Genomic DNA, 12,766 nt, shown 5'->3' with positions numbered 1-12,766 from the left:
GTCGAATTCGATTCGCTCATACAAATTTGAAACAGTGAACGCCGACATAATACACGCGCCCGTCTTAGGACAAACGTTTGCAGGAAAAGTCAATTAGTATACAGTATAATCTTTTCTTGAATTGTTTATCTGTTTTTGGTGCATTTTGTTCTGCGAAACTGTAGTAAAATGTTGTAGTTTTCGTTTTCATTTTTTATTGCAGTTTTTAGTTTATTTATTTAATTTGGTAAGGTTGTTAATAAACACATCAGATGAAAAACAATATTACTTACCAAAATAGAAATGCATAATTACGTTTTAACAAATCATTGAAGAGATAATTTATAGATGAACTAAAAATTGACCGTGTAGCAAGCGCCACTAACACATTGAATTGGAGCCTTCAATATTTGGGAAATTTACTGGGTCTGTCGCGAGGAAAGTAAATACAGCGAATTTTCATACATCAGTAATGTCAGTTAAAATTATATACAAAGACGTGGCCTAGAACTTATTGCTTCTGCAACGTCCACTCTTTACCCCAATATACACGTACAATTCCCATTACCAGTTAATCAGTATGCTAGAGAGATTTGTTAAAAAATCGAGCCGTTTTATTGTTCTCATGATATAACTTGTATATTAACTGATACTGATAACTGCAAGAAGAAAATAGATACTTGTCAGGGCTAGGGTTCTAAGAGCTACGAAACACGCTCAACTGAGATAGTCAACAGTTTTCCGTTAAAAATGAGAAGCAATTTTACAATTAACATTACCGTCATGCGACAAAAACTCATGATTTAAAACGTGGTTCGGTTAGTCAACAAAGGCGACATATTTGTCAAGAAACATTTGAATATCAATGAACGTTAAGCCAATTTTTGTTTGTCAAACTTGTTTCCCGTAGGCTCGATTTCCAGTCGTTTTTGGAATCCGGTATCGTCCCCTTTCCACTATGGCGCGTTTTTAGTGTCAAAATTCAAACTATCAATTCAAACATGCGATCTTTCAATTCAAACATTCAATCTTTCAATTCAAACATTCGATCCTTCAATTCAAATCTGCAATTGTTCGGTTCAAACTTTCGATCCTTCAATACAAACATTCAATCCTTCAGTGCAAATATGGAATGGGTCGATTCAAACATTCCATCATTCAATCCAAATATGGAATTGTTTGTTTCAAACATTCGATTCTTCAATCCAAACACCCTTTTCTTCAATCCAGAAATGCCATTCTTCAAGTTAAACATGCATTCATTGTATTGCCTGGCCTATCATTCAGTTCAAGCATGCATTTCGTCGATTCAAACATGCCATTTTTCAATTCAAACATTTGATCATTCAATCCAAACGTGTATTTCTTCAATCAAATCCTGAAACTCAAACACTACACCATAAATTCCGCGTTCAATTTCGATAGAAAATGCTGAAATCCTGCTGTTGAAACATTCTGCACTTTAATTTTAAGATATGAAATCCAGATTATAAATTCAAACATAGTCTCACAATGTAGTTGTGCAGTGGCTCGATTCAAACATTCACTTCGGCGATTCAAACATTCAGCTCAGCTGTCCAAACTTTCAGTTCCTCTCCAGTAGTCTGGAACCGAGGGGACTCTGTAAAACAAGGATACGCGGACGGCGGATGGCGGACGGCGGATGGGGCTTTAAAAAAAAAAAAAAAAGAAGAAGAAGAAGTGGAAGAAAATAGGATGTTGATACGGTTAAATTTATTGGTTAATTGTCACCTTCTAAGAAATGCTAGCTTTGGCTTTTTTTAAATTTTATTTTTATTTTTTTTAATTTGAATTAATTTTATATCTTATTGTCAGTCAAACAGCGAAAACGCTGTGGAATGTTTCTTCTCGTTTTTTAACCAAATCAGTCTGAGTTTGCAGTGGAACTCCGTACATAAGTACGACACACCATCCGGCAAAACAACACGTTCACATTCATGAACATTCACAGGATAATCTGATTAACGGGTAAAGTACTGCACGAGCTCTTGTTAGGTATTATAGATTGGAAATCGTGGTTATTGTTCGAACAGACAGATCGATACAAGTTATTAAAAAATTATTTTAAGACGTCCAAAGACTTCCCTGCGTCAGATTTGCGAACGTGTCAGAGCAATTGGACAAAACCTTATACGCCTGGCCCCAGTTGTTCAAAGAGCGGATAGTTTTATTCACTGGATAGGTTGCTATCCAGCAGATGAAATGCGTGCAAGATTTTCCCAATAGCCCTATAATTTCTGGATAGAGTAGAAACATATGTCAAATTTAAGTATGGGATTGTGTGGAAAACTTGCCAAAAGGCGTTACCGGTAGTTGGAGTACATTTGCTCCGCTGGATAGCGACTTATCCGGTGGATAAAGTTATCCACTCTTTGAACAACTGGGGCCTGGTTCGACCAATCGCGAAAGCTTCAAAGCATCAACCGGTTGGTTAGACAAATTCTGCTTTCTTTATTACATTTTTTTTACATTCCTGTCTCATTAATATTCATATTTTCGATTATCCGGACATTTTATTCAAGTTCCAACGAGTCCGGATAATCGAGGTTCGACTGTACCAAGTTCACGGAGAAGACGACCCCTGACCTGACTGGGGACTGAGGGCCGCCGCCGAGGCAACCGGAGGAAAACCAGAAACTGACCGAAAAAACATGTTTTTCTGTCAGATAAAATAATCTGAATGTTCCAAGATGAGAAAAAGCAAAATCCGCAATGAATATCAAAACCGAAAAGACGCAAAACCCGATCAAAAAAAGCCCCCATATTGCAAGGAAAATTTCGCTTGTGTACAAATTTAAAGGGAAGAAAATGACACGTTCAGAAATCCTACGCCGGGAAATCTTTGGACATCTTAAAATAATTTTTTAATAACTTGTATCGATCTGTCTGTTTGAACAATAACCACGATTTCCAATCTTTAATGCCTAACAAAAGCTCGTGCAGTACTTTACCTGTTAATCAGATTATCCTGTAAATGTTCATAAATAATGTGAACTTGTTGTTTTTCCGGATGGTGTGTCGACTAATGTACCGAGTTCCACTGCAAACTCAGACTGATTTGGTTGAAAAACGAGAAGAAACATCCCATAGCGTTTTCGCTGTTCGACTGACAATAAAATATAAAATCAATTCAAATTAAAAAAAAAAAAAAATTAAAAAAAAAAAAGCCAAAGCTAGCATTTCTTAGAAGGTGACAATTAACCAATAAATTTAATCCGCCGTCCGCATCCGCCCGTCCGTATCCTTCTTTTACAGAGTCCCCTCGGTTCCAGACTACTGGAGAGGAACTGAAAGTTTGGACTGCTGAGCTGAATGTTTGAATCGCCGAAGTGAATGTTTGAATCGCCGAAGTGAATGTTTGAATCGAGCCACTGCACAACTACATTGTGAGACTATGTTTGAATTTATAATCTGGATTTCATATCTTAAAATTAAAGTGCAGAATGTTTCAACAGCAGGATTTCAGCATTTTCTATCGAAATTGAACGCGGAATTTATGGTGTAGTGTTTGAGTTTCAGGATTTGATTGAAGAAATACACGTTTGGATTGAATGATCAAATGTTTGAATTGAAAAATGGCATGTTTGAATCGACGAAATGCATGCTTGAACTGAATGATAGGCCAGGCAATACAATGAATGCATGTTTAACTTGAAGAATGGCATTTCTGGATTGAAGAAAAAAGTGTTTGGATTGAAGAATCGAATGTTTGAAACAAACAATTCCATATTTGGATTGAATGATGGAATGTTTGAATCGACCCATTCCATTTTTGCACTGAAGGATTGAATGTTTGTATTGAAGGATCGAAAGTTTGAACCGAACAATTGCAGATTTGAATTGAAGGATCGAATGTTTGAACCGAACAATTGCAGGTTTGAATTGAAGGATCGAATGTTTGAACCGAACAATTGCAGGTTTGAATTGAAGGATCGAAAGTTTGAACCGAACAATTGCAGATTTGAATTGAAGGATCGAATGTTTGAATTGAAAGATTGAATGTTTGAATTGAAGGATCGAATGTTTGAACCGAACAATTGCAGGTTTGAATTGAAGGATCGAAAGTTTGAACCGAACAATTGCAGATTTGAATTGAAGGATCGAATGTTTGAACCGAACAATTGCAGGTTTGAATTGAAGGATCGAAAGTTTGAACCGAACAATTGCAGATTTGAATTGAAGGATCGAATGTTTGAATTGATAGTTTGAATTTTGACACTAAAAACGCGCCATATTCCACATGAGGGAAATTTTTTTTGAACACACAAAAAAATTATCTTAGAAAAATTGAACACAGTTTCGAAGTCATTTAAAATTTAATGGGTGGAAAACAACTTCCCTAAGTGCCAAAGCAGCTTTGTGGCAGCCAGCCAAACGTTCAAAACATTTCATGTTTTCTACCAAATAAGGTTATGATTTTTTCAGCGAGTGGAATTCCGCTTAGGTGCAACCGAAGGTAATTTCGCTATAAATAGAAAATTGATGAAAGTTGAAAAAGACAGATATAGAAGAACATACACTCTTTTTATAAGAATGTTGTTTTTCCGGCTCAGGCTGAATATTCTTATTTTTCAGCCGATTTCAGACTGAAAATATTCTTGCATTATTCTTAAATTATAGCTTATAACATTTCCCTTTTAGAATGTATGGGGCATCAATATCAAAGAAAGAATTTTTCATAATACTTTTTGCGGTTTAGTTCGTTTCTTTTGTGCTGTACACTGTACATATGTATTACATGTACCTTTCATCGAACTGTCATTAGCATTGAACATTTGGCTATAGCTAGTGCGCAGGTTTTTTCGTTTTGTTGGCTAGCTTTGCCGTTTAGAGAAAGGAATAATTTTATACGGTTATGTTAAAGACACATAATTGTATTGCATTTTAATACAGATTTTCAACACACAAATATATCCTTTTCAAAATCCTACTTCACTTCACTTCACTTGTCCCCTGGCGCAGAGATTGCTCATAGGGCCTCAAAATCTTCAAAATTTCAGCCTCGGGTTTATCCTTAAAATATTCATAAAATTTCACAAATTTCAGCCTCGATATTCTTATTAAATATATTCTTTTAAAAAATGGGTGTATGCCAACATGTTGTTCAAAGTTGTGACATCTGAACATGGACATAAATTTTTATTTGCATTTGGGTGACTTCGCCCTTATGTCGTTATGTCGGTAGTGTGAACCAGGCTTAACACTGCAAAAATAATTCCTTTCGTTTTCGAAGAGGCTGATATGTCGTTAAAAATGTGATAAAAGGCCAGTAACAGCTAGATAATAAATTCGGAGAATATAATCCCGTTTCCGAAAACTGTGTTGCTTATTATTATTATTTTTTTTTTGGTTGACACTCGAAACTTTTGTTATTCCAAACGTTTACATACATAACTTACATTGCATTATATACAAAACATTTAGGATTACACTACATCTCATCTAATTTATAACTAGACACACACATTCTAAACAACTAAATTAACTATAACTTAGTATTTACATTTACATTTTACATTTTCCCTTAAATTTATCTAAGTTTTTATTTTTAGTACAAATGTATTTTTCTGTCTCATACTTTAATTGGACTTAAAATTCAAAACCTTGTATATTTGGAAGTTCTTTATTCCTTCTTCACCACATGACATGTTTTCCTTGATTGCCCCTGATAAACTTTCCCGTTTTGTATTGATATTGATAAATAAGCTTCTAATAATAACCAAACTGAAAAGGCCTCTAATACTACAACAGAAAAATGCACTGGCGAAAAAAGGTGAAAATACAATGTTGCGGAAAGAAGAAGTTCTGAGTTTTGTTTTTTGGCACGTTGACGCGAAACAATACATCCGCTTTAAAAGGTTAATTAAAAAAATAATTCAATGACACAAAGGGGCCACCTCAACATCTCTCTAGATGCACAAGATGACGAACTTTGCTAATAAACACTAAATTATTTATTACCTGGCATAGCCTAGACAACTGAATACGGAAGGGACTGCAACGGAAGACAATCTTTTTAAGAGAAGAAGCAGCTGAATTTAAAACATTATGTAGGCCAATTCGACGGGATTACTTCGCATGCATGTTAGCACATATAACTCTAAAAAACTTAACTTGCTGTGAAGCAAGTGTAATCTAGCTAAAAAGACGATGGCCGCGAGGTCTGACACATTTGTTCTCCTCCTTTTTCTTCTTCTGTTGCAAATTGTTAAAGCTGAAACAAGTTGCAGCAAAGGAAAGTGCCAAACCTATGCACTTAATATCTACCGAGATGCCGTAGAGAACTCCGAGTTGGTTGGTCATGTTTTTCAAAAGTCTGCAACAGTGAACCCAATTCTTTGCCATAGCTTGTGTGTGGAGCATTGTCGCTGTTTGTCATTTAACTATAAGGAAAATGCCAAAGGGAAAGTTTGCGAATTAAACGAGGAAAGCCATTACACCAAAAAGAGCTCCCTCAAGCATTCGCCAGGCTCACGATATTATAACCTTCGACGAGAATCCAGTAAACAGGTTAGTTAATACAGTTCTTCCGTGCTCTTTGTCAATAGTGAATTTTTATATTACATATTCTCTACATATATGCTGTTAAGAGTGTAGTGTAATAGTATATAAAAGATAACCAAGCCCTGAAACCAACGCTAGGGCCGCTTGCCACCCACGACCACATGACGACGCCAGACTGCAATCCTTGTAGCTTGTGAGGAAGCCAAGTTCTCTTCGAGTATAGCGATTCCGGCTCTATTTGGAGACTCGAATGCCAGTTGTGGATATGTTTTGTTAACTCGACTAAGTGTACGACTTATCAAAAGTTGTCTATTATGGACATTTTACGGGAAAAAAGCCTAACCTCCATTTCTATTATCCCAAAATAATTAAGACGGTTTTGAGCTGAAACTGGAGCACGTAACGGTTCATATCTGTTCAGAAGGCTTTAATCGCCTCAGAAATTAGGAAAAAGTTTGAAAAAAAATCTTAAGTTTTTATCCGCAAAATTTCAGCTGAAAATTTCGCAACTGTGGAAATCTAATTCCCATCATTTGAGGAGGGGCAAATATCTAGATAAAAATGCGAAGTAAGGTCAGCTAGCATTTCCTCAAGAAGCCAAAAACAGCTCGTAAAGTCGGAAAAGAGTATTCTGTTTAATTCCTAAAACTTTCTGTAACTTAAATTTTCCGGTCAAGAATCAGAACAGATCATATTCTGTTAGCTTTCATAAATTTGTCCTTAAAAAGGAACGAAACCATCTCTGAACACAGAAGACAGCATAGTAGGAGTTTTTCTTAAGGTGTCCCTAGCCTGTCGAAATTTCATTTCGGCAAAATAATGAAGAACAAACAGAATCATAAGAAGTTCTCCTTTTACCACAGCTGCGTCGTATGAGAACCTCAGTTCAATTTAAGGGTTTCGTACAAATTTGTGACCAGAATTTGATATAAACAGTAACTGATACTTCTAATAGGAAAGCACTGCTCGAAGGAAGTACCTAAACATAATGTAGCAGCAAAAAGTACAAGTCACAGATATATTTTAGCTAAACTAGAGAAAAATTGTCAGTTTCAGAAATAATCTTAAGTTTTCATGTACTTAGTCAGCCACGGCAAGGGAGGTTTAATGCGGCAAAAGGCTTAAGGCTAGAAGTAGTGTGTTATTTTGCACAGAGTAAACTGAGCGAGCCAACACACGAGTGTGACAAGAAAACAACCTCCCACATGGTTTGCTGCTTTACTATTCCCGGAGAAAAATAAGAGCACCAGCAGACTTATCACAGTCTTCGAAAACTTGTGCGCTCAATGACAGCTGTTGTGAAACCAGTTGCATGAAATTGTTGGGTGTAACAGGACCTGTTCGAGAAACTGCAGTTAGTCACAAATGTTTGTTCTGTTTCCATAACAACAGGGTATGACGTCATGCGATGATGACGCTTCATGTGTTAATGGATGCTGCAAGAGCAACCCTTGTGTCAATGGAGGAACCTGTGAAGAAGTATGTGAGCCCACGAGTGTTCGATACCGCTGTCATTGTCCCGTTCCATTTATTGGCAGGCACTGCGATCGGAGGGCCCTGACCAGCTGCCAGGCCTACAAAGCAGCAGGCGAGGTCACCTCTGGTTTATACAACATTACTAATGACAGCAATCGAACCTTGCAAGTGTTCTGTGACTTTCACGCTGAGCCTGGTTATGCCTGGAACTTGATCGAGTCCTTCAGCCGGTCCAACGTCGGTCTTTTTGGGGTAAGAGTGTCTAACTTGAATCTTTTTTTAAGGACGCTATAACTAAAAAGCTTCCTAGTTTACGTTAACCATTAACACAAAAAAATCAGATGCAATTTTCACTTTAGTTTTTAACGAATATAAATATATGAAACGTACATTTGAGCTGGGGATGAAAGATAAAGAGAAGAAAGACCCTCGCAGTTATTTACACAACTTAATTAAGCAGCCTTGAGGACAGGGATTTACTTTCAGAAAGACAAATCTTCAGAAGAACAGAAAGACACCAGCTAGATATTTCTGTCATAAGTTTGGTCTACGAGCAATCCCTGATGTTTTTTCTTAGGCACAGTAAAGCGAGTAAATCACGCGAGCGCACGCGAAAATTGTCCTCCGCGCGAGGAGACGCGACACGCAGAGGGAAGCGTGGTTTTCTCGCTTTTCTACATTGTATCCCTAAGGCCCGGTTCATACGTCGAACTTTACATGAACCGAACCTAATAATTTGGTTCGGCGCATGTAAAGATCGACGTATGAATCAGTTAGGATCGACAGATTTGTATTTGGGTCGACCCGCCGTTCTATTCGACTGCGCCAGTCGAATAGAACGGTAAAAGTTCGACTTCGATTCAGACGTCGAACTTTTCATGTGCCCAACCAAATGCATACGTTACGTATAAATTATATAAATTATATCTATCCCAGAGGTCTGTGCATTCCCTCGACTTGGCATGTGCGCAAAGGAATTCATTCTGAACAAGATGGCGGGAAAAGAGGAATTTGCTTGTTCTTCTTGTTTCGAAACAACTGAATATACTTCTCTGAGATGCGAAAGATAAAAAAAAAGAATCAGCTATTCTTGAAGTGCACATGCACTGCAAACAAACGGACAGAAACTTTCCAATACAGGCTATATCTAAGGCGAAGCCTCAAGACTTCTCAGAACAAAATCTTCAAAAACAACATTTGAAGAAAACTTTACTCTATTCAAACAGAGATTACGCAACAGCGGTTACCTCGATAACCTTAAAATTAAAACTCTTTCAGAAGTCAACCTCCGCGAAAGAATGTCGGCACTACAAAACAAACTAAAAGCCCGCAAAAACATTTTGAGCTTTGTTATGGAATATCGCCCTTCTGTACCTAACCTAAAACAATTCAGATGAGTAAATACAGGAGCCATAATCAGGGATGGAGACCGTAAGTGTGGGGTCCACGCGTCCCCATGAGTTGTACTATAAAAATATATTTTTAGAAAAAATTGCCCTCATCCCCCTCACGTCATAAACCCGCGTGAATACACGAAAATTTGCGTGGGGCTTCTACCTTATATGTGACACGGAAAGCAGCTGAGAAAAAATTCACTAAAGATAAAATATTTCTTACCTGTCTGAGAACATGTCCGTAGAGTGTAAGTTTTTCATTCATCCAACAGTAGCAACGCACGCAGCGCCACCGTTTTGGCGCCTTTTTGACTTTACTGTGAGAGTCATGTGATCAATAGGCCGCTTATTCCAACTTTTCCCGTCTTCTTTCAATTGTTACCTTTTCTTTGTGAGAGTCTAATTCCTTAAATGTGGGCACTGAGGAGATATTCCCTGGCAGAATTTTAAAATTTCGACGCCAATATGAACGGGTAGAAAAAAATTTAAATTTCTCCACGCGCGATCCTGGCCGTTTACACGCGTGCGCGCACGCGCGTATGGCGCAATTTTTTTCTAAAAATAGATTTTTTGGTACAACACATGGGGACAAGCCCACAAGTCAAAATGGTATCTCGTTACGGTCTCTGTCCCTGATTATGGCTCCTGGTAAATGACACTTGATAGAAAATCAGCCTCTGCTAAGGGAGATCTACAAAGACCCTTCCTTACTGTCGTACAGAAAAGGGAGATCTTTGAAAGACGTGCTAGTAAGAGCAAATTAGCTTTGAAGGTCACATTCTTCCTATCTCGACCTGTAGGAGCCGTGTTTGGCCTATCTTTATTATTTTACCAAACAAGCGAATTCATCTTTCCCGCCATTTTGAATCTTGTTGAGTAAAAACAGCAGCCGCTGACCACAAAAATCTACTTTCTCACTTTAGCTTTAATTAAGTTCGACTTCAGTTAGGTTCGACGTCTGAATCAACTGCCGAACTTAATTATTTGGGTCGACCTTAATAGGTATTAGATTCGGCTCATGTAAAGTTCGACGTAAGAACCGGGCCTAAGAAAAATAGGGGACTATTCATAATATAGTATATTTTAGTTACAATTTTATTCTTTTGCTTGGATAATATGCAAATTTTTTCCGCAGAAAAGCAATTCATTGATAAAGTAGTTTTATATTAACTGTTAATTTATGTTCGATAATGTTTTTTTTTTTTGTTTTTTTTTTTTTGGAATTTTTTCCACTCTGTGTAACATCATGGTCATTATTTGGCAGGCGCAGGCCGTCTTTTATGACTACTCCGATTCAAATGCGGTCAGCAGTGATAACCCAAACTGGCAGGCGTACCTGATACGACCACACGACCTTGCATGGCTTAGAAGCCAATCCACCCACTGGCGAGCCACCTGCCAATACAACACAAATGGAACAGTCTACAGAGACTACCTGCGAGCTTCATTTGAAGATTTCGATATCATTGGAACGGTACCAAAAGTTCTTAGGAGCTGTCGCAAGTACGAGTTTGTCAACATCCGGGGGAACGAGTGCACGAATTGTACGGCGCAGACCTATTACATGAAAGGCACATATAATTTCCACATCAGTATCGATGGGCGGATTCACTGTGATCTTCATGTAAACTTGACCGGTGATTTTAAATTCAGCGAAGACAACTTTGGGGTGTATCACATCCGAAACACGAAATTCCGTTGTACCTCGAGCCCAGAAGCAACCACACAATTTTGGGTTGGCGGCAAATGATTTCATGACAACATTACCATAACAACAAATCATCGCAGTAAACAAAGAAACACAACAACAACAATAACAATAACAACAAAAACGATATGCCTGTATACATCTAGAGTAAAAACTAACAAAGCGACAGAAGAAAACCGAAAAACTAACAGTTTAACATATTAGGTAGTTATTACACGAGCTTATGTACAACGTCTCTGATTTATTGTGGTTTGGAAAAGAACTGAACTAAAATAGTACGTTTAGACAATTCGTCAATTAGTTTAACTTAACTGTTCCAGAGGCATTCCAAGTAAGAAACGAGACGCATACATGACTTCCTAAAAAATATTGACATGCGTCTCTAGTTATTTACTTGAAAAATTAAGGAGGTGGTCTACCTTCTAATTCTATTAGTGCCTAGTCCCAACAAAGTAATTAAAGGAACATTTAGAAAGTTCCAAGTAGAGTAATGAAGTGCTTAATAGCTGTAGAGCCATAAAATTACAGACAATCTGCAGGAGGCAATAAAAAGTGGTTGTATTTTTTGCCCAAATGCTTCATGGAATAATGTGGCCATATGAACACATAACCAATATAGGTTGTATATGACAATATGTTGAAATTAACAAACATATTTTGATGCCAAAGTCTTCCATTGTTACAACTAAATCTTCAGAAGACCACCACCTTAGTTATTCGAGAGAATCAATAGAGAACCATGATTAGTTTTCTTGAGTCGGTAATGTTAGATAAAAAAAGGTATAACATGCTGTAACGGTTACATTATTGGAGGCGGCGTTGCCTAGTGACTTGTAATCCGGAACCATCGAGTTCATGTTCTGCTCTGGCCATTTGTTGGAGTGCTAGTTGTTCTCCGTAGCCCCGAATTCAACTCCTTGGCCATCGCTGAAAATAGCCAGCTGGGATTTTCAACTCGTTGAGTTTAATCTGGATTATTTGTTTTTCTCATTATTTGAGTGGAGTGTGGCCTGTAAACTAACTTGCATTGGTAGGAAAGTGTACTTCCACTGTAGACAAGCAATTTCATTTTCATATATATTTACATGTATTATTTACTTAATCGCCCGTTAGTGGAAAGCTTTGTTGATTGCGTAATATCAAGCCCATCGCAATAAAGTAAAACTTTGTTGAGGTATTAGAAATTTGTCACTTATAGCAGTTTTTTCTTTTGTGAAAGCATGAATTGATTTTAGACCAAGAGAAATGTGGCTCATCTCAAACCAACTAAATTGATTTCAACTATCCACTACTAAACCTAATGTAATTTTGCAGTTATGCATGAAACAGTAGTTTTCAATCGTCTAGTTATTGTGAAGGATTGATTTTAAAGTATTAAAAGGTAGACGAACATAGACTTTGTCGTAACTGAGTTTAATTCTTCTATCCGAAAGACAAGAAAGAAAGAATTTGGCGAACCATTAAAAATGTCAGAACCATCGGATAAAACATTGTTATACTGTAAAGAAAATTTGACCTGTACAGTGGAACCTCGATTTAACGAAGTCGCTGGGGATCGGCCAAATTTGTTCGTTAAATGGAGGGTTCGTTATATCGAAAACCTCGATATAACGAACTTGAGGAGAAACGACCAAAATGTTCGTTATATCAAGGTCATAGTTGATGATTAATTTTCAACAAAGGT

The 12,766-nt window shown here is 37.3% G+C and overlaps 2 protein-coding genes across 3 annotated transcripts in view; both read left to right on the top strand.

The window, feature by feature from the left end:
• The window catches only part of LOC146465451 (uncharacterized), a 29,075-nt gene extending 16,599 nt beyond the window's left edge, over window positions 1-12,476 (top strand). For both annotated transcript variants that reach the window (XR_014868276.1, XR_014868275.1), the window contains exon 4: window positions 11,405-12,476. The gene's annotated coding sequence lies outside the window, so the exon portion shown is untranslated. The remainder of the gene's footprint in view (window positions 1-11,404) is intronic.
• Window positions 5,992-12,476, top strand: LOC146465450 (uncharacterized). The gene is made up of 3 exons (XM_085128618.1): window positions 5,992-6,510; window positions 7,897-8,232; window positions 10,639-12,476. The coding sequence occupies exons 1-3, from the start codon at window positions 6,151-6,153 to the stop codon at window positions 11,122-11,124; spliced, it is 1,182 nt and encodes a 393-aa protein (XP_084984744.1). The 5' UTR covers window positions 5,992-6,150; the 3' UTR covers window positions 11,125-12,476.
• Window positions 12,477-12,766: the final 290 nt, after the last annotated feature.

This window comes from Pavona decussata, unplaced genomic scaffold (assembly GCF_977016875.1).
Source record: "Pavona decussata unplaced genomic scaffold, jaPavDecu1.1 SCAFFOLD_156, whole genome shotgun sequence".
Classification (NCBI taxonomy): Eukaryota; Metazoa; Cnidaria; class Anthozoa; order Scleractinia; family Agariciidae; genus Pavona; species Pavona decussata.
Note: the sequence above shows the minus strand (reverse complement) of the source record. Positions and strands in the feature narration are given on the sequence as shown.

What these genes read in the sequence shown, in the direction of transcription:
- LOC146465450 (XM_085128618.1), top strand. Translation starts at nt 6,151, where the DNA reads ATGGCCGCGAGGTCTGACACATTTGTTCTCCTCCTTTTTCTTCTTCTG. An exon ending in GACGAGAATCCAGTAAACAG is followed by an intron (nt 6,511 to 7,896) that starts GTTAGTTAATAC and finishes CCATAACAACAG; the next exon opens with GGTATGACGTCATGCGATGA. An exon ending in CCAACGTCGGTCTTTTTGGG is followed by an intron (nt 8,233 to 10,638) that starts GTAAGAGTGTCT and finishes ATTATTTGGCAG; the next exon opens with GCGCAGGCCGTCTTTTATGA.